General features: G+C 43.3%; 1 protein-coding gene across 2 annotated transcripts in view; it reads left to right on the top strand.

The window, feature by feature from the left end:
• Positions 1 to 25,508, top strand: part of DOCK2 (dedicator of cytokinesis 2) — a 443,384-nt gene that overhangs the window by 41,361 nt on the left and 376,515 nt on the right. For both annotated transcript variants that reach the window (XM_032252751.1, XM_032252750.1), the window contains exons 8-14: positions 1,105 to 1,259; positions 6,613 to 6,694; positions 18,482 to 18,617; positions 21,036 to 21,111; positions 22,059 to 22,135; positions 22,690 to 22,815; positions 24,938 to 25,062. In XM_032252751.1, coding sequence (XP_032108642.1) covers positions 1,105 to 1,259; positions 6,613 to 6,694; positions 18,482 to 18,617; positions 21,036 to 21,111; positions 22,059 to 22,135; positions 22,690 to 22,815; positions 24,938 to 25,062 — 777 coding nt within the window. The remainder of the gene's footprint in view (positions 1 to 1,104; positions 1,260 to 6,612; positions 6,695 to 18,481; positions 18,618 to 21,035; positions 21,112 to 22,058; positions 22,136 to 22,689; positions 22,816 to 24,937; positions 25,063 to 25,508) is intronic.

Here is a 25,508-nt window from a genome sequence, read left to right as displayed (position 1 = left end):
TGATTGTTCCACCTCAGCCTCCCAAGTAGCTGGGATCACAGATGCATGTCACCATGCCTAGCTAACTTTTTTTGTAGAGGCGGGGTTTTACCATGTTGCCCAGGCTGATCTTGAACTCCTGGGCTCAAATGATCAGCCCACCTCAGCCTCCCAAAGTGCTGAGATTACAGATTACAGGCCACCATGCTGGCCCAATTTTGCATTTCTACCAGCAATATATGAGAGCTTTAGTTGCTCTACATCCTTGGCAACACTTACTATTATCAGACTTTTAAACTTACCCATTCCAATGGTTATGTAATGGTATCTCATTGCAGTTTTAATTTTCATTTTCTGATGAGCAGCGATGTTGAGTGTCTCTTCATGTGCTTCCTGCTATTTCCACTTGTATCTTATCTTGGGAAGTGTCTAGTCAAACATTTTTTCCATTTAAATTGAGTTATTTTCCTCATAATTAGCTGTAAGAGTTATTTGTATATTCTAGATACAAATTATTTGCCAGATACGTTTTGCAAGTGTCTCCAAATCTGTACCTAGCTGTTGTATCTTTCAAAGAGCAAAAGTTCATAGTTTTGATAAAATCCATTTAAGGAATATTTTTCTTTTATAGTTTGTGCTTTTTATGACACTATCTTTATGAGGAAGTCTGGATCAGTGGTGACATTTCCCAAGATAGAAAAATACAGGCCAAGAGAGTCAAAGTGAATTGATTCAGGTTGTAGAAGCTTTTGTGTTACGCCCAAAAATTTCAGGCTTGAGCCCAATATCCTTGACTATCTCTATGAACATTTGGAAACAAATCCTTGCATGGACATATTTTAAATCCTTTTGGGCAATACTTAGCAGTGGAATTGCTGGATCATATGATAAGTGTTTATATAACTTTTTAAAGTATTGCCATACTGTTTCTCAAAATGGCTGTATAATTTTGTGGTGGGTTTTTTTTTTTTTTTTAAGACAGGTTCTTACTCTGTCACCCAGGCTGGAGTACAGTGATATGGTTATGACTCACTGCAGCTTCAACCTCCTGGGATCAGGTGATTTTCATAAATGGTACTGGGCGAATTTTCTCCATCTTCTTTCCTTCTTCCTTCTGCCTTTCAGTCAAAAGACCAGCCAGATTATGGAATGTATTCCCGGATCTCCTCATCCCCCACCCATAGCCTCTATGTCTTCGTGAGAAACTTTGTGTGCAGAATTGGGGAAGATGCCGAGCTCTTCATGTCTCTCTATGACCCCAACAAGCAAACAGTCATAAGGTAGGTGTGTTCAGTGTTGCCCTACTTCTCTGTCCCTGGGAAGCAGTGCACAGAGCATCTTTTCTTTCCATCATCACTTGTGGAGCAATTTCAACCTGGAAAAGAGACTGAGCATGACAGAATGTAGAAATAACTTCTTTGGAGGTTGTAGGTCTCACGTGGAAGTGTTATTTATCACCAGTTTTTTTCCCACAGTGGAGTTTATGGTTGTAGGGTTTTGTAAAATAGATTTTGATGACTGGAAAGCAGCCAGAAATAACAAGGTTCAGATAAGAAGCATTGGCTAGAATAAAAATATCTACTTCTTTTTTGTTTTGAGACAGGGTCTCACTCTGCTGCCCAGGCTGAAATGCATTGGTGCAATCACAGCTCACTGTAGCCTTGAACTCCTGAGCTCAAACAATTCTCCCACCTCAGCCTCCTGAGTAATTGGGACTGTAGGCATGCACCTCCACACCCGGCTAATTATTAATTTTTTATAGAGACAGGGTCTTGCTGTGTTGTCTAGTCTAGTGTCAAACTCTTGGCCTTGAGTGATCCTTCTACCTTGGCTTCCCAAAGTGCTGGGATTATAGGTGTGAGGCACTGCTCCCCACCAATATCTACTTTCAAAATAGGAGTTAAGAAATGAATGCTTCAAATCCTCTGTAGCAACAATAGGCTAAGGGTATAGGCCCTGAGATCTGTCTGGGTTCACATCTTGGCCCCACTGTTTACTCTTTCTTAAGGTTGGGCAGGTTGTTAATGTTTCTTAAGCCTGAGTTTCCCATCTGCACAGTGTGAGTGCTGACCTCACAGCATCATTTCTTTCAAGCTTTCATGAGAAAGAGCTTGTGATACACAAGGCCTGGCACATGGTGCCTGTGCCGCAAGGGGCAGTGGCTGTTATTATTACTACTTTAATAAGTTGTTCTTGGAAATGGAGGAAGTGAAGGAACTTCTGGGTGCCTCGGCTCAAGGAAGGGAAAATAGTTTTGGCAATCGCCAGGGAAGAGACTTTGGTGCTCCTCCAGCTCCTACTGCCAGACCCCTGGCCTCTGCTTGTGGCTCAGACCATCCTGCCTCCCAGGCGACCACTGCCTCTCTCCTCCATTGGGGTTTTAAGCCAACACATGGTCTTGTATTTGAGGCCACTGACTGTGACTACAGGCATGTGCCACTGCACTCGGCTGATTTTTCATTTTTTGTAGAGACACACATTAGAAAGGAGCTAGGACATGATCTCTCTGCCTTTGTGGGAAAAACGGATGAAATGATGTTTTCCTGGCTTGTTGTTATGATGATTAAATGAATGAATACACCATGCCTAGTGAATAGTGGTATCTTAGTAAACAGTGATGTCCTGAAGACATGCAAGAAACTGGAGAGGCTGTCCATCTCAGCAGACTGTACTGGGGTCTGTACGTTGTCTCATCTAATCCATGTCATTACGGTGAAAAAGTGAGGCAGAGCTGAGATTTATACACAGGCCCATCTGACTCCAAAGACAAGCTATTTCCCACTTAAGTCTGTCATCAATAAATGAGTCGTGTCAAATATTCTAAATAGTTCTCACCAAGGTTTCAGCACCATTATGGTGGAAAGGTATTTTTTTATTATGCACCAAAGTCCCTAACATTGAAGAGTCAGCCCAATTCACATGGCTCAGCCTCAGTGGACACTGAGAATGAGTGTTCCTGGTCCCTTAGGCCCACCTTGAAATGGTTTGGGTGTCAGAGGCAGAGGCCCCTTGCTGTTCCCTGTTAGTTACTCCCAAGGTTCCTGAAAGGCTCACTGGCTGCAGTTTCAGGAGCTTTGGAAGCAACTGAGAGAGAATAGTATAGGGCCTATGACATACAATGGACCCTGAAAGTGCTCACTGCCTGCCACATTGACAAGGGAGTGTGGTCAGCTGGCCCATCTTAGTGATGGATGGCTGGATCAGCTCTGTGGAGGGAGGCCATGAATCAGCGGGGTGGCAGCTGTGCTCCCTGCTGTGCCACCTGGCATGGCTGTGCTCAATGGGGTGTGCCTGAGTGACATCTCTGAGAGTGCTGGAGACAAGGGCCAGCCCTGGGAGAGTGGGGATGAGCAGAGGGAGGAGGACAAAGGGGGCAGAAACTAGCAATGGTAAAAAGAGGAGAAAGCAAAGGAAGCAGAGAAGAGGCACGATGCAGGAAGGGGACAGGGGAATCGGGGAACACTCCCAATATCAGTCTCATTCTGAAGAGCTGCTCTTTCCCTAAGCAAGAAATCTGGGCTCCTGCCTTCTCTAGCCAGGGTCGACATACAGTGAACAACAGGCAGCTTAAGACATTTTCAGTGTGGCCCAGATGTGGACTGGGGAGAATGTGGCGGGGATTGATGTTTCAATGTTGGACTGAATCATGCTCAGATCCCCAGTAGATCCCTGAAGGGATCCTGTTTAGGAAATTTAATGTAAATTTTTGTAGGACACAAGAGAAGCAGTTCCAGTATCAGGCTCTAGCAGTAAGGCTGATGCCCATAAATGGTGTGATGAGGAGTTGGAATAGTCCTCCTCATTCCTCCGAGTAGGGTGTCATTCGGAGGAGGTCTCACCTGTCTTGGTGCCATGAGACCGCAGATTCTACCACCCATATCTCCCTGAGTGAGGATGGATGGGGCCAGCTCACCGCTCCAAATTGATGACTGTGCTTCTCCTAGAAGAAAATTGCTGGCGCTTGCTGTTTAGACATAGCAGGCTAGGTCACTGAGGGGTTTGCTACATATGATGGAAGGTATTGGAATATCTCTAAGCATTTCACTAACAGTACAGACATTACCAATGAGAAAGCATTTATTTTTTTAATTTTTATAATATATTTTTTAAGACTAGTCAAGTGCAGTAGTGAGAAGGGGGGAAAGAATAGAAAAAGGAGTTCTATCTGTAACTGACTGTGAACAATCAATTGAGATAACTCATTACCTTTAGAGCAGCCGAGAAAGCATTTAAAATTAAAAAAAAATTTTGGATGGAGCCTTCCTGGTTAGTTTACTGAAAAGTCCACCAAAATTTTTAGGTCTTACTGAAAAAAGCACAAAAGATAAAAAGATTCATTTAACTCGATTGAGTTTTAAGCATTGGTTAATCTGGAGCTATGTTCATTTTTGCTATTGACCCCATTTCCTGCTTGAATTTTGCTCCGTCTGCTCTCATTAACCTTTTAGGGGTGACTGGAGAGAGAGGAATGAGACGTCAGAGAATAACAAAACTAAAAGGAAGTCAAGTCCCTTTAACTTTGCTGAATCCCTTTATGCCTTCTTAGACTAACTCGATTTTTGAATTTTAAAAAAGTCTTGTTCCTAATTCAAAATAATGGGCATTTATTTAGCACCAATAGTTGTGCACCAATATGCTCCTAGATGGCATGGAAAAATCTGATGATTCAACTCAACAAACTATATTAAGCTTCTTCTAACTTAAATAAGTGCTAGACTTTTCTATCTTCCTGGAGCGATTAGACAGACTAGCATGATGGCTGCTAGGAGATGTGAGATGGCAAAGGATCGTACATCAGAACCGTAAAACCCTCCAGTGGGTCTCCATTACTCAGCGTCAAGGCAGAATCCTTGAATGGCCTACAAAGCCTATGCGGAGTGGTCTCTCCCTCTAATTTTTCTCTTGTCACTTTCCCTTGAATCTGTTTGTTTCTTTTTCTTTCTCTCTCTCTCTTTTTTTTTTTTTTCTTTTTGAGATGGCATCTGCCTCTGTCACCCAGGCTGGAGTGCAGTGGTGCAACCTCAGCTCACCGCAACCTCCACCTCCTGGGTTCAAGCAGTTCTCCTGCGTCAGTCTCCAGGTAGCTGGGACTATAGGCGTGTGCCACCACGCCTGGATAATTTTATTTTAAAAATTAGAGGGAGAGGCCAGTCTGCATAGGCTTTGTAGGTCATTCAAGGATTCTGCCTTGATGCTGAGAGTAATGGAGACCCACTGGAGGGTATTAAGGTTCTGACGTACGACCCTTTGCCATCTCACATCTCCTTGCAGCCATCATGCTAGTCTGTCTAATCGCTCCAGGAAGATAGAGAAGTCTAGCACTTATTTGAGTTAGAAGAAGCTTCATATAGTTTGCTGAGTTGAAACATCAGATTTTCCATGCCATCTAGGAGCATATTGGTGCACAACTATATTGGTGCTAAATAAATGCCCATTATTTTGAATGCCCATGATTTCAACATGGTTTTACCCATCTCTACTAAAAATGTAAACGTTGAAACCGTGTTGCCCAGGCTAGTCTCAAACTCCTGACCTTTAGGTGATGCGCCCACCTTGGCCTTCCAAAGTGTTGGGATTACAGGCATAAGCCACCACACCCAGCCCTCTTGAGTCTGTTTCTTAGATGCATCCAGCTCCTTCCTGCCTTACGGCCTTTACTCATGTTAACGTTGCCTGAAACATTTCCCTTTCCTACCTTCTTCTCCTGGGCAACTTTATTTCTTGTCATTTCCTCAGCGAATACTTCCTTGACCACCCACTAGATCAGGCCCAATTGATATACACTCTTACAACATCCTTAACTTCTCCTTTCTACAGACTGACTTCATTATTTGAAATGCTTAGGACCAGAAGTGTTTTGCATTTCAGATTTTCTCTTGGGTTTTGGAATATTTACATTATATATACCTACCAGTTGAGCATCCCTAATCCAAAAATCTGGAATCTAATATGTCCTGTTGAACATTCCCTTTGAGCATCATATTGACACTTAAAAATGTTCAGGTTTGGGAGCATTTCATATTTTGAATTTTCAGATTAAGTATGCTTAGCATGTAGCACAATTTTATATAAATGGTGCCACAATTGCATTTAAACTGTGATTTAAGTGTATCTTAGATAATGGCTGAGGCCCTGTATGGTCCATCACAGTGTGACATTCCATTCAAGGAAACAACTCTACATTCAAAGGGTAACTTAAAATAATTCAGATCTTCACTCAGTCTTGAATGGAGAATGGGCTGGAAAGGGTAAATATATTCTTAATGTCCAACAAAATATACTAAAGTCCTTTCCTCCTTCATCTCTGCCATTCTCAATAACCTCTATCAGTATGCAGATGCTCTTCAAAAATATTAGACAGCTGTGCCAGAATTTGCTTAGCAGATGGGAGAGGGCTAGAAGTGGCATATATATATATATATATGTTAATAGTTCTTTGCTCTTGCCTGTCTAATGTCTGTCTCTCAGGACAACTGTGATCTCTTGGAGGGAAAGACCATGTCTACCTTAAACACCTGCATGCCCCCAGCAGCCAGCATGGTGTTGGGCACATAGTAGATGCTTGGTGAATGTTTTTACTGAATGGATGCCAGGCCCCCTGGCAGTAACGGGCTGCCACTCTTCTTCCCACAGTGAGAACTACCTGGTGCGATGGGGCAGCCGGGGCTTCCCTAAGGAGATTGAGATGCTCAACAACCTGAAGGTGGTCTTCACGGTGAGTGTGCACCCTCTTCTCATTGCTGTGTTCCCTACCCACAAAAACGTGACCTTGGAAATGAGGCTGGTCAGGTGCTCAGGGTGGAGTGTGGCTGTCCTGCAAAGCTGTGTTCTGGGCTTCATGCAGAAATCCAAAGCTGACAAAGGACATTGTGTGCCTTGAGAAAGCTTTTGGGAAGATGGATGTTCTCCTCTGTCTTTCCTCATCTCTCCCTATCTGTTTCCCTCCTGCACACACAGAACATATGCAGAGTGCTACATAAACAAGGGCCAATTTCTTTGAGCAATAATGCCCAGGTGAACTGGGTAAAACACCTATTTTCATTTTCCAGTTCATTCAAGATTAACCTGAGCTTTGTTCAGAGTGTTCTGAAAAAATCTTTATAAAATATATCAGAAAAAAATAGGACCTTCCCAGAACATTGACTGCCTTGGTAAATTGGACATTCTGAACATAATTAAGTCATAGATGACTAAAGATCTGGTGCGTCCTTAGGATCATCCTTCTAAATACCAGTACTCACTGGGCAAGACATGTATGTAGAAATGTTGAAATCGATTGTTACTTGGATGATTTATTTCTGAAAGCAAAGATGGCTTTTTAGCTCTGAATAGGGGAAATGGGAAAGAAGGAGATAAACAAAGGTTATAATTTCCAGTAGAGACCCCTTTCTCGTCCTGCTGTTTCCATAAGGGTGTGTGCTAACAATGTGATCTTAAGACACCTAAATACCTTAGCATTGTCTGTAAGCTCCTTTGGGGAGAAGACTGAGATTTTTTACTACATTGCCTGTTTTAGCAAGGGAAATTACAGAGAAGGAACCAGGAAGGGCTTTGGGCATTGACCAAATAGATGACTTGGATCCAGGAGTGACCGACATGCTAGATTAACCTACCTTGCTCTACAATAATTTTCCAGTTACAGCCCATTAAGTGCAATGTCTTATGTTATGCTGCGATTAGATTGAGGTATAGCTGATTAATTTTGTTAATTTTCTAAAAAAAAAAAAAAAAAAAAAAAGTGGGCCAGAGGCATGTAATAGGATCATAGGTCCTAATTGCTTGGGCAAAGTTTTCTTGGCATATATAGATTTGCCTCCATCCTGTTTATCTGTTATTAGTTAGAAGGAGGAGGCTATTTATTTTCTTTATAAATAGGAGAGTCCCACAGGCCTTCCTGATTAAACCATGAGACAGATGTTTCATGAGAGGGAGAAGGACAGGGAATCAATCAGTGGTTCATTTTGCAGAGAACCAATTCATGATGTAAACTTGGGGGAAAGAGCATCAGTAAATTTGTGTCACACAGTATTAATGAGAATGTAATCCTGCCTTCATGGAATTCTGCCTGGGCCACGCCTCAGCTCCTCTGAACAAGCGGACTTGAGAGCCTTGGTTGACAGGCTCAACAGGCAGACGCTTCCCTCTGTTGAGATGATCAGACTCTTGATCTGGAGGGTGTATTAGTTCATTCTTACGTGGCTGTAAAGAAATCCCTGAAACTGGGTAATTTGTGAAGAAAAGAGTTTTAATCGGCTCACGGTTCTGCAGGCTGTATGAGAAGCATGATGCTGGCATCTGTTTGGCTTCTGGGGAGGCCTCAGGAAACTTGCCATCATGGAAGAAGGCAAAGGGAAAGCAGGCTTGTCCTATGTGGCCAGAGCAGGAGCAAGAGAGACAGAAGGAGGTGCCACATGCTTTTAAACACCAGATCTTAGGAGAACTCAGTATCATCATCATCATTTTTAATGCAGCCTAATGCACCCCCATGATCCAATCACCTCCCACCAGGTCCCACCTCCAGCCTGGGGATTACATTTTAACTTGAGATTTGGGTGTGGACAGTGATCTAAACCATATTAGGGGGCAAGGAAGGTGATGGTGCTCTCACTCCTTATATCGATCCAAGAGCTAGCTGATGAGTGCTTACTATGCGTGTGCTCTGTACTAAGTACTGGCAATACAGCAGTGAGTGCTTTCTTGGTGCAGTGGAGGTAAGTTCAGGTAATAAAATGCATGCATAAATAAACAAGAGCAATGCCAGAAAGCAATCCAAGTAATGCAGATAATTAAAACAGGGTGATGTGATGGTATTTGACTGGAAGTTACTTTCAACTGGGTGTTGAGGTGATGTTTAAATTAGAGATGAGATAAGACTTGGCAAGCCTGTGCCTTGCTGGCCTTATTTCTTCCCTCTCTGGATGTTAGCTCTTCCTGGTCTCCTCTTTGAGGGAAGGCTTCCAGCTCTTTGAGCCTGAGGAGCTGGCATGTAGGTCTGGCCGACTGTTGACATTCCCTCTCTTTTGTAAGGGTTCACCCCCCGCTCCCACCATGGCTGTGTAAGAGGAAAGCAGCATTTACTGTGAAGTTCCCTAAGACTTAACCCAGTTTAAGGATGGCTGCTAACATGCAGGAAATAAGAATGAACAATAAAAGAAGCACTAATGAATTCCTAAATCAGGTGGCACTTGTTTTAAGTTCCATTGCCCTGCTTCCCTAATACTTTCAAGCATCATAAGGTCAAAGTAGGAGTGACTAGGAGACACCACACATTGGGGCACAATTCTGTATAATAACTGCCAGTTGACACACCCTCCAGAGACTATAATGTAAATATAGCAGTTTGCTATTTTTTACACTTTGAGATTCTTTAGTGTGGAGGCGTGTGTGTGTGGGCTGTCTGATGAGACAGCTCTTAGAGGTCTGCTATCTTCCTTTGAGCAAATAAAAAAATTTTTAGAGAAGAGGGTGGAATGGGGGCTTACCTAGGAATCTTCTAGGTTTATGTAGTATATTAGTTTGCTAGGCCTACCATAACTGTCACAGCTCATGTAAACAAGAGAAATGTATTTTCTTACAATTCTGGATCCTGGAAGTCTGAGATTAAGGTGTTGGCAGGATTGGTTTCTTCCTAGGCCTCTTGCCGTGGTTTGCAGATGGCTGTCTTCTCCCTGTGTCTTCACTGTGGTCTTCTCTCTTGCGTGTGTGCCCTAATGTCGTCTTATAAGGACACGAGCCATACTCCCCAAATGACCTCTTTTTAACTTAATTACTTATTTAAAGACCCTGTCTCCAGATGCAGTCACATCATGAGACACTGAAGATTAGGTATTCAATATATGAATTTGGGGTGTTAGGGGGCAATTGAGCCCCTTAATGTCTAGGAAGCTTTTGGGTACCAGAGCCACGGGAAGTCACCCATTTGTCTTTTTAAAAAGGGGACTGAGCAGGGAACCAGAACAGTAGATTCCGGGGGGAAAAAAAAAAGCGCCACAAATCTCGGTGCCGCTGTTTAAGCCAGTGCAGTGAGTGGCTGCAGGGGAAAACAAACAGACCCTGGCTCCTCTTCAACAGGCGACTGGAACACCAACTTAAAAAAGGCTCTGAGGCAGGGAGCCAGGCGATCAGGCTCGGCTGGTCCCACCCCCACAAAAGAACAGCAATCAGAAACTCTGGATTGAGAGTTTCACAGCAAGCGCAGCTGAACCCGGGACGGTCCAGCTCTGAGGGGGAGGGGCGTCTGCCATTACCGAGGCAGCCCACTACTACGGAGGCAGTCAGCCTATGCTGAGGCAGCCCGCCGTTGCCAAGGCAACCCGCCACTACAGAGAGACTCCACCTTAAAAGGGGCGGGCCACCCTTGCTGAGGCAGTTCTGACTACATCCATATGAACAGGACTGCAGGGAAGTTCACTCGGCAGCTGGGCAGAGCCCACAGCAGCTCAGCAAAGCCTCTACAGGCAGACAGTGACTGGGCTGCCTCCTTGCTGGGCAGGGCAGCTCTGAAGGAAAAAGAAAAGAAGGCAGCAGTATAACAGAAACTCACAAATAAAGCCCTAAATCCCTGGGACAGAGCACCTGGGAACAAAAAGCAGTTTATGAGTTCTGCTGCAGCAGACCTAAACGTACCTGCCCAGCAGCTCTGAATGAACAACAGAGCTCACAGCTCAGCATTTGAGCTCCTATAAAGAAGAGACCATCTCCTCCAGCAGCTCCCTGACCCCTGTATATCCAAAGAGCCACCTCATAAAGGAGAGATCAGACCAACACCTGGAGGGTATCCTTCTGGGACAAAGATAGCAGAAGAAGAAAGCTGGTAACAACCCTTACTGTTCTGCAGCTGCTGCAGGTGATCCCCAGGCAAGCAGGGCCTGGAGTGGACCTCAGCAGACCTACAGCAGAGGCACCAGACTGTCAGAAGGAAAACCAAGAAACAGAAATAACCTCATCATCAACAGAACGTCCACTCAGAGACCCAATCTGAAAGCCAGCAACTACAAAGATGACAGGTGGAAAAATCCATAAAGATGGGAAGAAACCAGTGCAAAAATGATGAAAACACTTGAAACCAGAACACCTCTCCTCCTAAAAGGGATCACAACTCCTCACCAGCAAGGGAACAAGGTTGGATGGAGAACGAGTGTGATGAAATGACAGAATCAGACTTCAGAAGATGGGTAGTAAGAAACTTTTGTGAACTAAAAGAACATGTTCTAACCCAATGCAAAGAAACTAAGAACCTTGAAAAAAGATTTGACGAAATGCTAATGAGAATGGACAAAATAGAAAGGAATATAAGTGAATCGATGGAGCTGAAAAACACAACACGAGAACTTCGTGAAGCATGCACAAGTATCAACAGCTGAATTGACCAAGCAGAAGAAAGGATATCAGAGGTCGAAGATCAACTCAATGAAATAAAACAGGAAGGCAAGACTGGAGAAAAAAGGGTAAAAAGGAATGAACAAAATCTCCAAGAAATGTGGGACTATGTGAAAAGACCTAATCTACATTTGATAGGCGTACCTGAATGCAACGAAGAGAATGAATCCAAGCTGGAAAATACTCTTCAGGGTATTATCCAGAAAAACTTCCCCAACCTAGCAAGGCAGGCAAATATTCAAGTCCAGGAAATACAGAGAACACCACAAAGATATTCATCAAGAAGAGCAACCCCAAGGCACATAATCATCAGATTCACCAGGGTTGAAATGAAGGAGAAAATACTAAGGGCAGCCAGAGAGAAAGGTCGGGTTACCCACAAAGGGAAGCCCATCAGACTCACAGCAGATCTCTCAGCTGAAACCCTACAAGCCAGAAGAGAGTGGGGGCCAATATTCAACATCCTTACAGAAAAGAACTTTCAACCCAGAATCTCCTATCCAGCCAAACTAAGCTTCATAAGTGAAGAAAAATAAAATCCTTTGGGAACATGCAAGTACTCAGAGATTTCGTCACCACCAGGCCAGCTTTACAAGAGCTCCTGAAAGAGACTCTACACATAGAAAGGAACAACCAGTACCAGCCACTCCAAAAACAAGCCAAATGGTAAAGAGAATCAACACAATAAAGAACCTGCATCAACTAATGGACAAAACAACCAGGTAGCACCAAAATGGCAGTATCAAATTCACATATAACAATATTAACTCTAAATGTAAATGGACTAAATGCCCCAATCAAAAGACACAGACTGGCAAATTGGATAAAAAGCCAAAACCCATCGGTGTGCTGTATCCAGGAAACCCATCTCACATGCAAGGATACACAAAGGCTCAAAATAAAGGGATGGAGGAAGATTTACCAAGCAAATGGAGAGCAAAAAAAAAGCAGGAGTTGCAATTCTCATCTCTGGTAAACTAGACTTTAAAGCAACAAAGATCAAAAGAGACAAAAAAGGACATTACATAATGGGAAAAGGATCAATGCAACAAGAAGAGCTAACAATCCTAAATATATATGCACCCAATACAGGAGCACCCAGATACATAAGGCAAGTTCTTAATGACTTACAAAGAGACTTAGACTCCCACACAATTATAGTGGGAGACTTTAACACCCCATTGTCAATATTAGATCAACCAGGCAGAAAATTAACAAGGATATCCAGGACTTGGACTCAGACCTGGACCAAGCAAACCTAATAGACATTTACAGAACTCTCCACCCTAAATCCACAGAATATACATTCTTCTCAGCACCACATCACACCTACTCTAAAATTGACCACATAATTGGGAGTAAATCACTCCTCAGCAAATGCAAAAGAACAGAAATCATAGCAAACAGTCTCTCGGACCACAGTGCAATCAAGTTAGAACTCAGAATTCAAAAACTAACCCAGAACCGCACAGCTTCATGGAAACTGAACAACTAGCTCTTGAATGTTGACTGGACAAACAATGAAATGAAGGCAGAAATAAAGATGTTCTTCGAAACCAACGAGAATGAAGACACAACATACCAGAATCTCTGGGACACATTTAAAGCAGTCTCTAGAGGAAACTATATAGCAATAAGTGCCCACATGAGAAGCAAGGAGAGATCAAAAATTGACACCTTATCGTCAAAACTGAAAGAGCTAGAGGAGCAAGATCAAAAAAACTCAAAGTCTAGCAGAAGACAAGAAATAGCTAAGATCAGAGCAGAACTGAAGGAGATAGAGACACAAAAAACCCTTCAAAAAATCAATAAATCCAGGAGCTGGTTTTTCGAAAAGATCAACAAAATAGACCACTAGCCAGTTTAATAAAAAAGAAAAGAGAGAATAACCAAGTTGATGCCATAAAAAACGATAAAGGGGATATCACCACAGATTCCACAGAAATTCAAACCATCATCAGAGATTATTACAAACAACTCTATGCACATAATCTAATAAACATGGAAGAAATGGATAAATTCCTGGACACTTGCCTCCTCCCAAGCCTAAACCAGGAAGAAGCTGAAACCCTGAACAAACCCATAACAAGGTCTAAAGTTGAGGCAGCAATTAAGAGCTTACCATCCAAAAAAAGCCCAGGTCCAGACGGGTTTACAGCCGAATTCTACCAGATATAGAAAGAGGAGCTGGTACCATTCCTTCTGAAACTATTCCAAACAATACAAAAAGAGGGAATTCTTCCCAAATCATTTTATGAGACCAACATCATCCTGATTCCAAAACCCGGCAGAGACTCAACAAGAAAAGAAAACTTCAGGCCAATATCCATGATGAACATAGATGCAAAAATCTTAATAAAATACTGGCAAGCCGATTGCAACAGCACATCAAAAAGCTTATCCACCATGATCAAGTAGGCTTCATCCCGGGGATGCAAGGCTGGTTCAACATACGTAAGTCTATAAACGTAATTCACCACGTAAACAGAACCAAAGACAAAAACCACATGATTATCTCAATTGATGCAAAGAAGGCCTTTGACAAAATTCAACAGCCCTTTATGCTAAAAACCCTCAATAAGCTAGGTATTGATGGAACATATCTCAAAATAATAAAAGCTATTTACGACAAACCAACAGCCAATATCATACTGAATGGGCAAATACTGGAAGCATTCCCCTTGAAATCTGGCACTAGACAAGGATGTCCTCTCTCACCACCCCTATTCAATATAGTACTAGAAGTTCTAGCCAGAGCAATCAGGCAAGAAAAATAAATAAAGGGCATTCAAATAGGAAAGGAGGAAGTCAAATTGTCTCTATTTGCAGACGACATGATTGTATATCTACAAGACCCCATCGTCTCAGCCCCAAATCTCCTGAAACTGATAAGCAACTTCCGCAAAGTCTCAGGATACAAAATCAAGGTGCAAAAATCACATGCATTCCTATACACCAATAACAGACTTAAAGAGAGCCAAATCAAGAACAAACTTCCATTCATAATTGCCACAAAGAGAATAAAATACCTAGGAATACAACTAACAAGGAACGTAAAGGACCTCTTCAAGGTGAACTACAAGCCACTGCTCAACGAAATAAGAGAGGACACAAACAGGTGGAGAAACATTTCATGTTCATGATTAGGAAGAATCAGTATCGTAAAAATAGCCATACTACCCAAAGTAATTTACAGATTCAATGCTATCCCCATCAAGCTACCAATGACCTTCACAGAACTGGAAAAAACCACCTTAAACTTCATGTGGAACCAATAGAGAGCCCACATAGCCAAGTCAATTCTAAGCAAAAAGAACAAAGCGGGAGGCATCACACTACCGGACTTCAAACTATACTACAAGGCTACAGTAATCAAAACAGCATGGTACTGGTACCAAAACAGAGATATAGACCAATGGAACAGAACAGAGGTCTCGGAGGCAATACAACATATCTACAACCATCTGATCTTTGACAAACCAGACAAAAATAAGCAATGGGGAAAGGATTCCCTGTTTAATAAATGGTGTTGGGAAAACTGGCTAGCCATGTGCAGAAAGCAGAAACTGGACCCCTTCCTGACACCTTACACTAAAATTAACTCCAGATGGATTAAAGACTTAAACATAAGACCTAACACCATAAAAACCCTAGAAGAAAATCTAGGCAAAACCATTCAGGACATAGGCGTAGGCAAGGACTTCATGACCAAAACACCAAAAGCATTGACAACAAAAGCCAAAATAGATGAATGGGACCTAATCAAACTCCACAGCTTCTGCACAGCAAAAGAAACAGTCATTAGAGTGAATTGGCACCCAACAGAATGGGAAAAAAATTTTGCTATTTACCCATCTGACAAAGGGCTGATATCCAGAATTTACAAAGAACTAAAACAGATCTACAAGAAAAAAACTAGCAAGCCCATTCAAAAGCGGGCAAAGGACATGAACAGATACTTTACAAAAGAAGACATTCATGAGGCCAAGAAACATATGAAAAAATGCTCATCATCACTGGTCATCAGAGAAATGCAAATCAAAACTACATTGAGATAGCATCTCACCCAGTTAGAATGGCGATCATTAAAAAAACTGGAGACAACAGATGCTGGAGAGGATGTCGAGAAACAGGAACACTTTTACACTGTTGGTGGCAGTGTAAATTAGTTCAACCATTGTGGAAGACAGTGTGGCGATTCCTCAAGGACCTAGAAATAGAACTTGCATTTGACCCAGCAATCCCTTTACTGGGTATATATCCAAAGGATTATAAATCGTTCTACTATAAGGACACGTGCACATGAGTGATCATTGCAGCACTGTTTACAATAGCAAAGACCTGGAACCAACCCAAATGCCCATCGATGATAGGCTGGACAGGGAAAATGTGGCACATATATACCATGGAATATTATGCAGCCATCAAAAACGATGAGTTTGGGTCCTTTGTAGGGACATGGATGAACCTGGAAACCATCATTCTCAGCAAACTGACAGAAGAGCAGAAGATCAAACACCGCATGTTCTCACTCATAGGTGGGTGTTGAACAATGAGAACACATGGACACAGGGAGGGGAGCACTACATACTGGGGTCAGTTGGGGGGAAATAGGGGAGGGACAGTGGGGGTGGGGAGTTGGGGAGAGATAGCAAGGGGAGAGATGCCAGATGTAGGTGATGGGGAGGAAGGCAGCAAATCACACTGCCACGTGTGTACCTATGCAACAATCTTGCATGTTCTTCACATGTACCCCAAAACCTAAAATGCAATAAAATAAATAAATGCAAAAAAAAAAAAGATTTCAGAGTGGTTTGGAGGAAGGAGTCAGGCAGGCCACAGACAAGGCTGTTCCAACCATCTGGATGTGAAATAATTGGGATCTCAAATTCAAATGCCTGCAGAGCAAGGCAAGGGATACAGATGATGGAGGGGCTTTCTTAGCCTGAAAAGCAGATGTCCATTCCTGCAGCTGGTGGATGGACAGCCCTTGTACCAGTCAGGGCTCTCTGGGGAAACAGAACCCATGGAATATATGTTAGAGATCTGAAAGGCAGGCTGGAAACTCAGGCAGGATTTCTATACCACAGCCTTGAGGCAGAATTCCTCCTTTTCTGGGAAACCTCAGGTTTTGCTCTTAAGACCTTCAGCTGGTTGGATGAAGCCCATGGACATTGTGGAATGTCATCTCCTTTGCTTAGTCAACTGGTTTTATATATTAATCAGATCTACAAGATACCTTCACAGCAATGTCTGGACTGATGTTTGACCAAAGAGCTAGGCACTACAACCTTGCCAGGTTGACATATAAAATTTTACCATCACGGTTCCCAAGCAGGAAGGTATGGACCACACTGGGGCCTTGCTTGTTCCCAGAGACATTACACAGCCCCACTCCCTTCCTCCTACACCAGCATAGTGAGAGGCTGGGGATGGATGCTCTGCCTCAGCCCTGGATCTGATGTGAGCTGGCAACTTGTTCCCAGTGCATATGCCCATAGGAGAATTAACTCAAAGGAGAAGAAACTGTTCCCTTTTAAGACCTGGCCCAGGGCACTCTGCTCTGATGGCAACAACATGCCTTGTCATTTCTTCCCTAGCTGATCCTCACTGGCAGGGGGCCCCAGGATCACTGAAGCTTTTAGATTTGAGCAGACAGTCTGGAGTTCCCTCCTGCATGCCCTTCTGATGATAAGTAAGCTGTACTGTAGTAGCTACATTTATGGTCTTTGGTGTCAGGGACTAGGCTCAAAGCCCAGTCTCATGGGCTATGGTCATGACCTTGGGGATGCCTCTTAGCTTCCTTGTGCCTCAGTTTCCCCATCTGTAAAAGGGTTGTAATAATTATATATACTTCAGATACTTTAGAGATCTGAGGGATTGAGTGTGATGATGCATGAATCACTTAGCACAGTGCATGAGACATGAGTGCGTTTGACCAGTTTTGGCTTTTCTAGACTCAGTTGAGCTGGGCCCAGTGGCTCCTGTGTGTAATCCCAGCACTTTGGGAGGCTGATGTGGGAGGATTTCTTGAGCCCAGGAGTTTGAGATCAGCCTCGGCAACATAGTGAGACCCCATCTTTAAAAAAAAAATTAACTGGGCATGGTTATTCATGCCTGGAGTCCCAGCTACCCAAGAGGCTGAGGTGGGAGTATTATTTGAGCCTGGGATATTGAGGCTGCAGTGAGCTGTGATCATGCCACTGCCCTCTAGCCTGGGAGGCAGAATGAAACCCTGTCTCAAAATAAAACAAAACAAAACACACACACACACACACACACACACACACACACACGCACACACTCACACACACACACACACACACACTCACAGTTGAGAGTGCAGTTTCCTGACCCCTTGAAGTCAGGTGTGGCCACATGCCTTTCTTTAGCAAATGACATGCAAGCAAAAGTGATGTACATCTCTCCTGAGTAGATGATTTAAGAGCCAGTAAGTGATTTGCCACATTCCTTTCCTCCGCCGCAGAGACAATGAAAGCACCTGTGCTGAGATTGAGCTGTCAGCCAGGGGCCCAGAGTAAGGAAGAGATGAGAGCCCCTACCCCTCTGCATTGTCCCTGTAGACTGCACGAGAAGTAAACTTCTGTGCTATAAGCTCTGAGATATTGGGGTTGTTAGTACCATTTCAACCCAACTGATGGCCACACTTTACGTGTTCAGAAAATGGTAGCTGTTACGATTTTCCTTCTTCCTTATGTCTTCTCTCTCAGAGGTTCTGAGCAATGATGTGACGGATGGCATTACCCGAGTTATCTGTAGCAAATGCTACTTTTGGATCCATCGCCTTGCATACGGAATCTCATCTGTACAGCTGATATTCTGCCTCTACCCTTCTCTCGTCCTAGCGTTTTGAGAGGGAAGACTTGGGATTAAACACTACAGTTTGGTCGCTCATTTTCCTTTGCAAACCTTACCTTGCTTATCTGTAAAATGGGTGTGAGAGCCTTGTTTTTTCTACCTTTTCCAGGACTTACTATATGATTGGTCTGTGCATAGCAAGTATTACGGACACCCCTCAGAAATTACTCTTAGTGGGTTTTCTTGTCTACTTTTTTTTCCCATTCAGCACATGATGGGTAATTTTTAATTTCCTTCCCTACAGGATCTTGGAAACAAAGACCTCAACAGGGATAAAATTTACTTGATTTGTCAAATAGTTCGGGTTGGGAAGATGGATCTTAAGGATACTGGTACAAAGAAGTGCACACAGGGACTGAGGAGGCCCTTTGGGGTGGCAGGTAAGGGACACACTCTGCACCATTAATTTTTATTGGAGTATACATTTTATGTGACTGAATTTTAATGAATATTTCTTTCCTACCCTGCTCCCCCAACCTCTGCAAAATTTATGCCAGACAGCCCTTAATAACTATATTTTTGGTGACTAAATCGAAATAATTGGTGACTAAGTCCAGATTTATGATGAACACAGTGAGTCATGAGCTACTTTTGTCTGGAGCAGAGCTTGGGGAGACCGATACCATTTGAGCAGTTGATGCCTTTGCTCCCCAGCTCTGTGAAAAAGGAAAAACAATACAGGCAGGATCTAATTATGAGGAGCAAATCATTTAAAAAATATATCTAGGACAGGAAATGCAGTTACACAGAATGAGTCACCTACCACACATCGAAATTCCAGATGGAAACGGACATTTGAAGAGCTGGTGTGACCCAAGGCGGAACTCGTCATGGGGCTGCTACACAGCAATGTCAGCTCTGCCTTCTTCTCCAAGCTTTAGCTCTCTTGGGGTTTCTAAGGCTTCATCTTCCTTGTCCTACATTTATGGTTTTAGTTATATTTGACTACCACTTGCACTATTATTTATCTATATTTTCTTTTAATCAGCCTACTTTATATAATGTATGTTTTTCGCCAATGGCAATTTAAATACATGTGAAAACGGCAATTTGATGTGCCAGTTTTATTCTTTTTATTAAAATATAAATTTTTAATAGTATACCATTTCTAACCCCTGTGTACCATAGCTAAGCTCAGTGTTACAGGTTTTTCACTTTCAGATGCTCTGATCTGTAATCACAGACCTGCTGATTCTCCAACTAGTCCCCTGGCACTGCTTGCAAAGTGGGGGAGTGGAGGATGTTTTACCGAGCTCACTGGTTTTTTTAACCTGGCACTGTGGCTAGCTAGCCAGCCAGTGATGTTGGGTAAGCATTTTCCCCAGAGCCTTAGTTTTATCATGTGCAAAATGAAGGACTTGCACCTGGTTAATTCATGAAATCTACTGCTCTAAAAAAATGCTCTGATTCTACTTGTGGGGCATTTCTGACATCACAGTGTTTCCGTTAAGGCAGTGAGAGTCCTCTAACCTTACTGCAAACCGTGTCTTTGTCCTCAGCTGTAGTCTGCCCTCTCTTGGGTGTCAGGTGACAGAGATCTGATCTAAACTGGTAGAAGAAGGAAAAAAAAAAGGTACTTTATTAGTGTAACTGAAAGGCTTATGAATATATTGCTTCAGGCATAGCTGGATCCAGGAACTCAAATCAGTTTGTCTCTTTCTTGCTCCTATGTCCTCATGCTGGCCTACTATGAAGAATTTGTCTCTTTCTTGCTCAGCCCCTATGTCCTCATGCTGGATTACTAATAAGATATCTATCTAGTGAGTTGGCAAATTATCAGCCAGCTGTTCCAAGCTTGCATTCTACCAACTTAGAAACCCAGTGGAAAGAATGTACCTCTTTCCCATTGGTTTCAACAGAAGCCCCAAGAGCTTTAATATAGGTCACATGCTCATCTCCAGAGCATTTACTTTGGGCAGGGAGAGATGATTCTCTGATCTATCATGTCCTATGAACAACTCTGGAGCCAAAGGGAAATTGCCCTGCCCAAATCACAGCACTGAGGATGGATGAGGAGTGTCTGTTAGATGGCTGCTCAGTTTCTTCTCCTGTCTGCTCTGTGACTCCCCTGTCTACCTAGATGCAGTCAGGGGTTGATTATTACCCACACAATTTTAATGGCTCTCTGTCCAGTGCCCGGAGTGTTTGAGGTATTTTCTGTAACTAGGGTACGAGCTCGTTGGAGTAGCTTTTCTCAGCCCTCTCCTCCACTCCAATTTCTATAATCCCCATTCCAGTGTAAGATTTCTTTACTTTGGTTTTGGGGCCTTTAGTGGCTGACTTAAGGAGAGGTTTCAGAGAATCCAGGATCCCACTGGAATCGCAGGATTTGAGGATTCTACTGTTATGTGCCTGTACATATGAGTATGCTTATGAAAAAAGGGTGAATATTTCATGAGATTCTCATATCCTACAGAGACCCAATCGCTGCTCTCCAGTTTTGTAGGCACTGTAGACATTCAGTACATATGTGTCAAATCCAAATCTAATTGCTGAATTCCACAGCCACAGCTCTGACCCGTTCCTTTTGGCCTCTGTTAAGCCATGGTGCTCTTGGATGCCTCCCTGGCCTGTTGACCTCTTAGTCTGCTTTGCCTAGAGGTATTTGCCCCGGTGCTGCATGCCAGGAACCTCTGCTGCCTGTGTATTGTGCAGCAAAGGATTGCTTGTCATTTTAGGCCTTCCTGACCCCCAGGCAACCTAGACCCTACCTCCTGTCCCACAAGCGCCTCCCACTATCATCCCTTCCTGGGAGCAGGATGATGTTAAACCATTAATTCATTTTCTCCTCTTTCTAGTTATGGATATAACAGACATCATCAAGGGGAAAGCAGAGAGTGATGAAGAAAAGCAGCACTTCATTCCTTTTCACCCGTAAGACATTTCCCATTTCTTTCCATTCTCTTCAACCACACCCTTTGTCATCAAGGGCTGCTGGAGCTCAGAGTGCACTGGTTCCCTGAGTTAGTGATAGGCAGGTGGAGCCTCCTAAGGGGAGCGCAGGGTGAGAATCATTGGCTCAGTGCCCAGGCACTCAAAACCAAACAGCTCTTCACCCATTCATTCATCAGATGTTATTTACTCCACAGACATTTATTGGCAGCCTGGCAGAGGCCGGCACTGGGCTAGGTGTGGAGGATGAAGTGCTGAACAAGATGGACCCTGTCCTCATGGAGCTCATAGTATAGATGGGGAATTAAACAGGTAGTCACCAGAAGATTAAGCATTAATTACAAGTGCAGCGGAAACCAGGAAGTTGTGAAGCAGCAGCGTTTCAGGAGTGTGTGGCAGGGAATCCTAACCCGGCTTTTGTGGATAGACATATCCATGGCTTAGGAGGAGGGTAGTAAGGAAGGTGAATGTCCTCTCCTCTCCTGTTCCAAAAAGAGTCTTCCAAAAAGCAGGGCCCCAGTTTGAGGGTATCATCAATACTTAATAACCCTATGGATGGGCTAGGTAATGAGGCTAGTGACTTTGCTGACGGCGTGTGATTATGACTTAGCAGGAGCAACTCAAGTCTTCACCCTTGCTAAGCAGATAGGCATGTTGAAAGTTTTGGAATCCTACCTTTTAAGCATCTTCCTGGAGAAGAAAAAATGGCCTCTACCTGTAGCATCGATATTCCCAAATTTCAGAGCCGCATTGCTTTGTGATTAAAAAGTGCTGTGCCTTGTGATGGCAAGTATATACCCTGAGCTGACACACACAAGCTCACTTTTCACCTAAGACATGTGGAGGGGCTGGGGAGCTTCCTTCAAGGGCAATTTGAAACACAAGTGAGGGCACCATGTGCACATTTCATACTCTCTTTTCCTTTCCAGGGTTACAGCTGAGAATGACTTCCTACACAGCCTGCTGGGCAAAGTCATAGCCTCCAAGGGGGACAGTGGAGGGCAAGGTATAGTGCTAACGTGCTGGTGGACTAGGCTTGCTCCAGCTTAGGAGCCCCTGACTCTTTAGTAAATGAATCAAAATCCTGACCCCTGGGATGCTTAGCTTTCCTTCCAGACAGACCACTGGGAAGAATGGGAACATATGATCTATAGGGATAGAAGTCACATCCCCTGAAGCAAATTGGAGGCATGTCCTTGTGCCCAAAAGAAGAGAGGAACTGATACACCCTGAATATCTCCTGTGTTCCAGGCACTTTAAAAGTCACCTTGTTTGATTGCATTCTTACTCCAGGCCTGTGAGATAGGTGGTATCATCCTCACTTTGGGTTTAGAGAAGTGGGATAAGTTGCCAGAGGCTGACACTGCTAGAAATAATTAGTGGGATTCATACCCAGAGATCTCCTGCTCCAGAGGCCTCATGGGCTGGGCGGCTGCATCTGTGGTTGTATGGCTCAGTTCCCAGTGATCTCCAGAAAAACAGAGGAGAGAAGTGGTGGGAAGGCAGACTGAGAGAACACTTGGAAAAGTGGGCTCTTCATGGTAAGCTGTTCCTTTCCAGGCCTCTGGGTGACCATGAAGATGTTGGTGGGTGACATCATTCAGATCCGCAAGGACTATCCACACCTGGTGGACAGGACCACCGTAGTGGCCAGGAAGCTGGGCTTCCCAGAGATCATCATGCCAGGTGAGAGAGACACAGCTGCTCTGACCTTCCCCTGGGGACGTAGGGGCCAATTCAGCTTGTCTAATACATTTTCCTTTTAAAGAGTCAACTCCTTCCTTTTTTACTGCCTATCTCTGTTTCTCTCCCTGAAGGTAGCTACTAAAAATGATTTCTGTATATCCAAAAACTTCTATGCATTAACAAAATAGGCACAAGCAGGTAAATACACAAACATACTCTTTGTCCCCACAAATGGAATCATACTTTATATACTTTATATTCCTTTACTTAATATACTTTATAAGGTGTTCTACAACTTGCTTTATCACTTAATAATTTATTGTGGACATCATCTCTATTTTACTACATGCAGAACACTTCCTCTTTTTCTGGGGGAATAATGCCATTCTCTTAAATTTTTAAGCATTTTTTTTTATGTTGCCAAAGAAATTTGTGTTCATTGTAAAATATTCAAATGGCATGAAAAGGTATAAAGTGAAATGTTCAAAGCTCCTTCATATCTTTGTCTCCAAAAGTAGCCATTCCATTTCCAAAGGTGTGTGTAATTTTAAAAAATGAATTTATATAATAATAAACAATTAAAGGAGGGCATTGTTTTGGACTAAATTCCTGCACCAGGCCCCAACAAATGAGACTGAAAATCAAAATGGAGTCAGCCATGCTAAAGTTTCATGTCACTAAATTGTTATCTAGCGAGAGAGAGGGAGAGAGAGAGAGAAAGAGAGAGAGATGGAGAGAGAGTGAGTGAAGGCGAGAGAGCAAGAGAGTGCCTATTTTCCAGACAGGCCATTTTCAGTTTTCAATGAGCGTGATAATGAAGTTCCCTTTGCTTTAATCCTAACAGCAAAGGGTAACCTGAAGTAACCTGATGTTAATTAATCAGTTACTTTTCTATTATTCTGTTTCCCCTGTTTCAGCCTTACGAGGGCAGTAACTTTGAAATAACCAATTCACTCTGTCTTGCTTCTACTTCCTTCAGGCCTTCTCTGTCCATAAAGCCAACCTCTTCTGCTCAGCTCTTTGGAACACTGATTCTATTTTATGGAGTGAAGCATTGCCTGATTCTAGAATTGCAATAGAGCCATCTGAGGTCTTTAAATTAAATTTGATGTAATTTTGTCTTTTGACAATAGTAATACTCTTTTGAAACTTCTCTTTGTGTCTTAAACCTGTGTCTTGGACTTCTGTTCTCGATGGCTCTCACTGACTAGCTGTTCCTTTCCACGTTTTTCTGGTGGTGGTCTCCTAGGGCCTGTGCTGTCATTTATTTGTACATGCTTTACCTGAGACTTCAATTACTTGTGTATCCCTTTGTAGGATTTTCTATTCCTTTTTTTTTTTTTTTTGAGATGGGGTCTGGCTTTGTTACTCAGGCTGGAGTGCAGAGTGCAGTGGTGTGACCTCCGCTCACTGTGGCTTCTGCCTCCCAGACTCAAGCAATCCTCCTACCTCAGCCTCCTCAGCAGCTGGGACCATAGGCATGTGCCACCATGCTCAGCTAATTTTTTGTATTTTTGATAGAAAGAGGGTTTTTCCCTGTTGCCCAGGTTGGTTTTGAACTCCTGAGCTCAGGTAATCTGCCCGCTTTGGCCTCCCAAAGTGCTTAGGATTACAGTGTGAGCCATCTGTGCCTGGCGGATTTTCTGGTTTTCCTTGCCTCCCTTTCTGAAGATCCTCTGCAGCTCCTTCCTAACCGTGTGTCCCTAGGACACATGGAAAGTTGCTCTATTTTGCTCCTACACAGTAAAACATCGGTGGATGTATAGGCTTGGTTGTTTTCATCGGACAGGATCAATTCAATTGGAGCTTTTCTTTGCCTTCCCAGAAGGTGTCACTAGAGGATGAAAATTAAATTATTTTTAATGTCGAGAAAAACATGGCCAATTTCGAGTATTCCTACTTCCCATTTTGCAACTGATTTCTTAGCATCCTGTCATCCGCTTGTTACCTACTTCTCCAGCTTTCCTGATGAGGGAAAAGTGCTTTCTCCAAACAGTTCTGATTTTAATTAACAGCAATCCAGGTGGGGGTGCTTCCTCTCACCCTCCATTCCCTCGAGTTAGTCAGCGTCTCTCCTGCTGCAATCCATGCTAACTCTTGTCTCTCTCTCCCTCTGCCTCAGGGGATGTCAGGAACGACATCTACATTACTCTCTTACAAGGTGACTTTGACAAGTACAACAAGACCACACAGAGGAATGTGGAAGTGATCATGTGTGTGTGCGCGGAGGACGGCAAAACGCTGCCCGTAAGGGACTCGCTGCTGCTCTGGTGACAGGGTCCCTCTTGGGGGCTTCTGCTCATAAAGATGTACTTTTCCCCTCCCTGATTCTCTTCCCTAAATGCCAGGTGCCTTTGGGATGGTGTTGAATAATGTGATTTACACCTTTTGAGCTTAGTTAGTGCAATGTTCCATAATAAGACCTTGTGATATTTCTTTACACCAAAGCAGCTTTTCAATGCCTGTTCCTTTCCTTTCATGACTCCTATCTATCTATCTATCTATCTATCTATCTATCTATCTATCTATCTATCTATCTATTTTTGCTTGGTATTGACTTATAGGTTAGCTCTCTGCAGTTAAAATGTTCTCATTGAAATCTGAGCTGGTTTATTTAGGCAAAGTCCATGGTAAGAAAGAGGATCAATACAGCGCCTTGGGCTGGTGTGGAGGCTCAGGATGTGCTCAAAGCA

The sequence above is a fragment of the Sapajus apella genome, unplaced genomic scaffold, assembly GCF_009761245.1.
Source record: "Sapajus apella isolate SASKATOON/1434 unplaced genomic scaffold, GSC_monkey_1.0 scaffold79, whole genome shotgun sequence".
Taxonomy (NCBI): Eukaryota; Metazoa; Chordata; class Mammalia; order Primates; family Cebidae; genus Sapajus; species Sapajus apella.
This window is presented reverse-complemented; position numbering and strand designations above follow the sequence as displayed.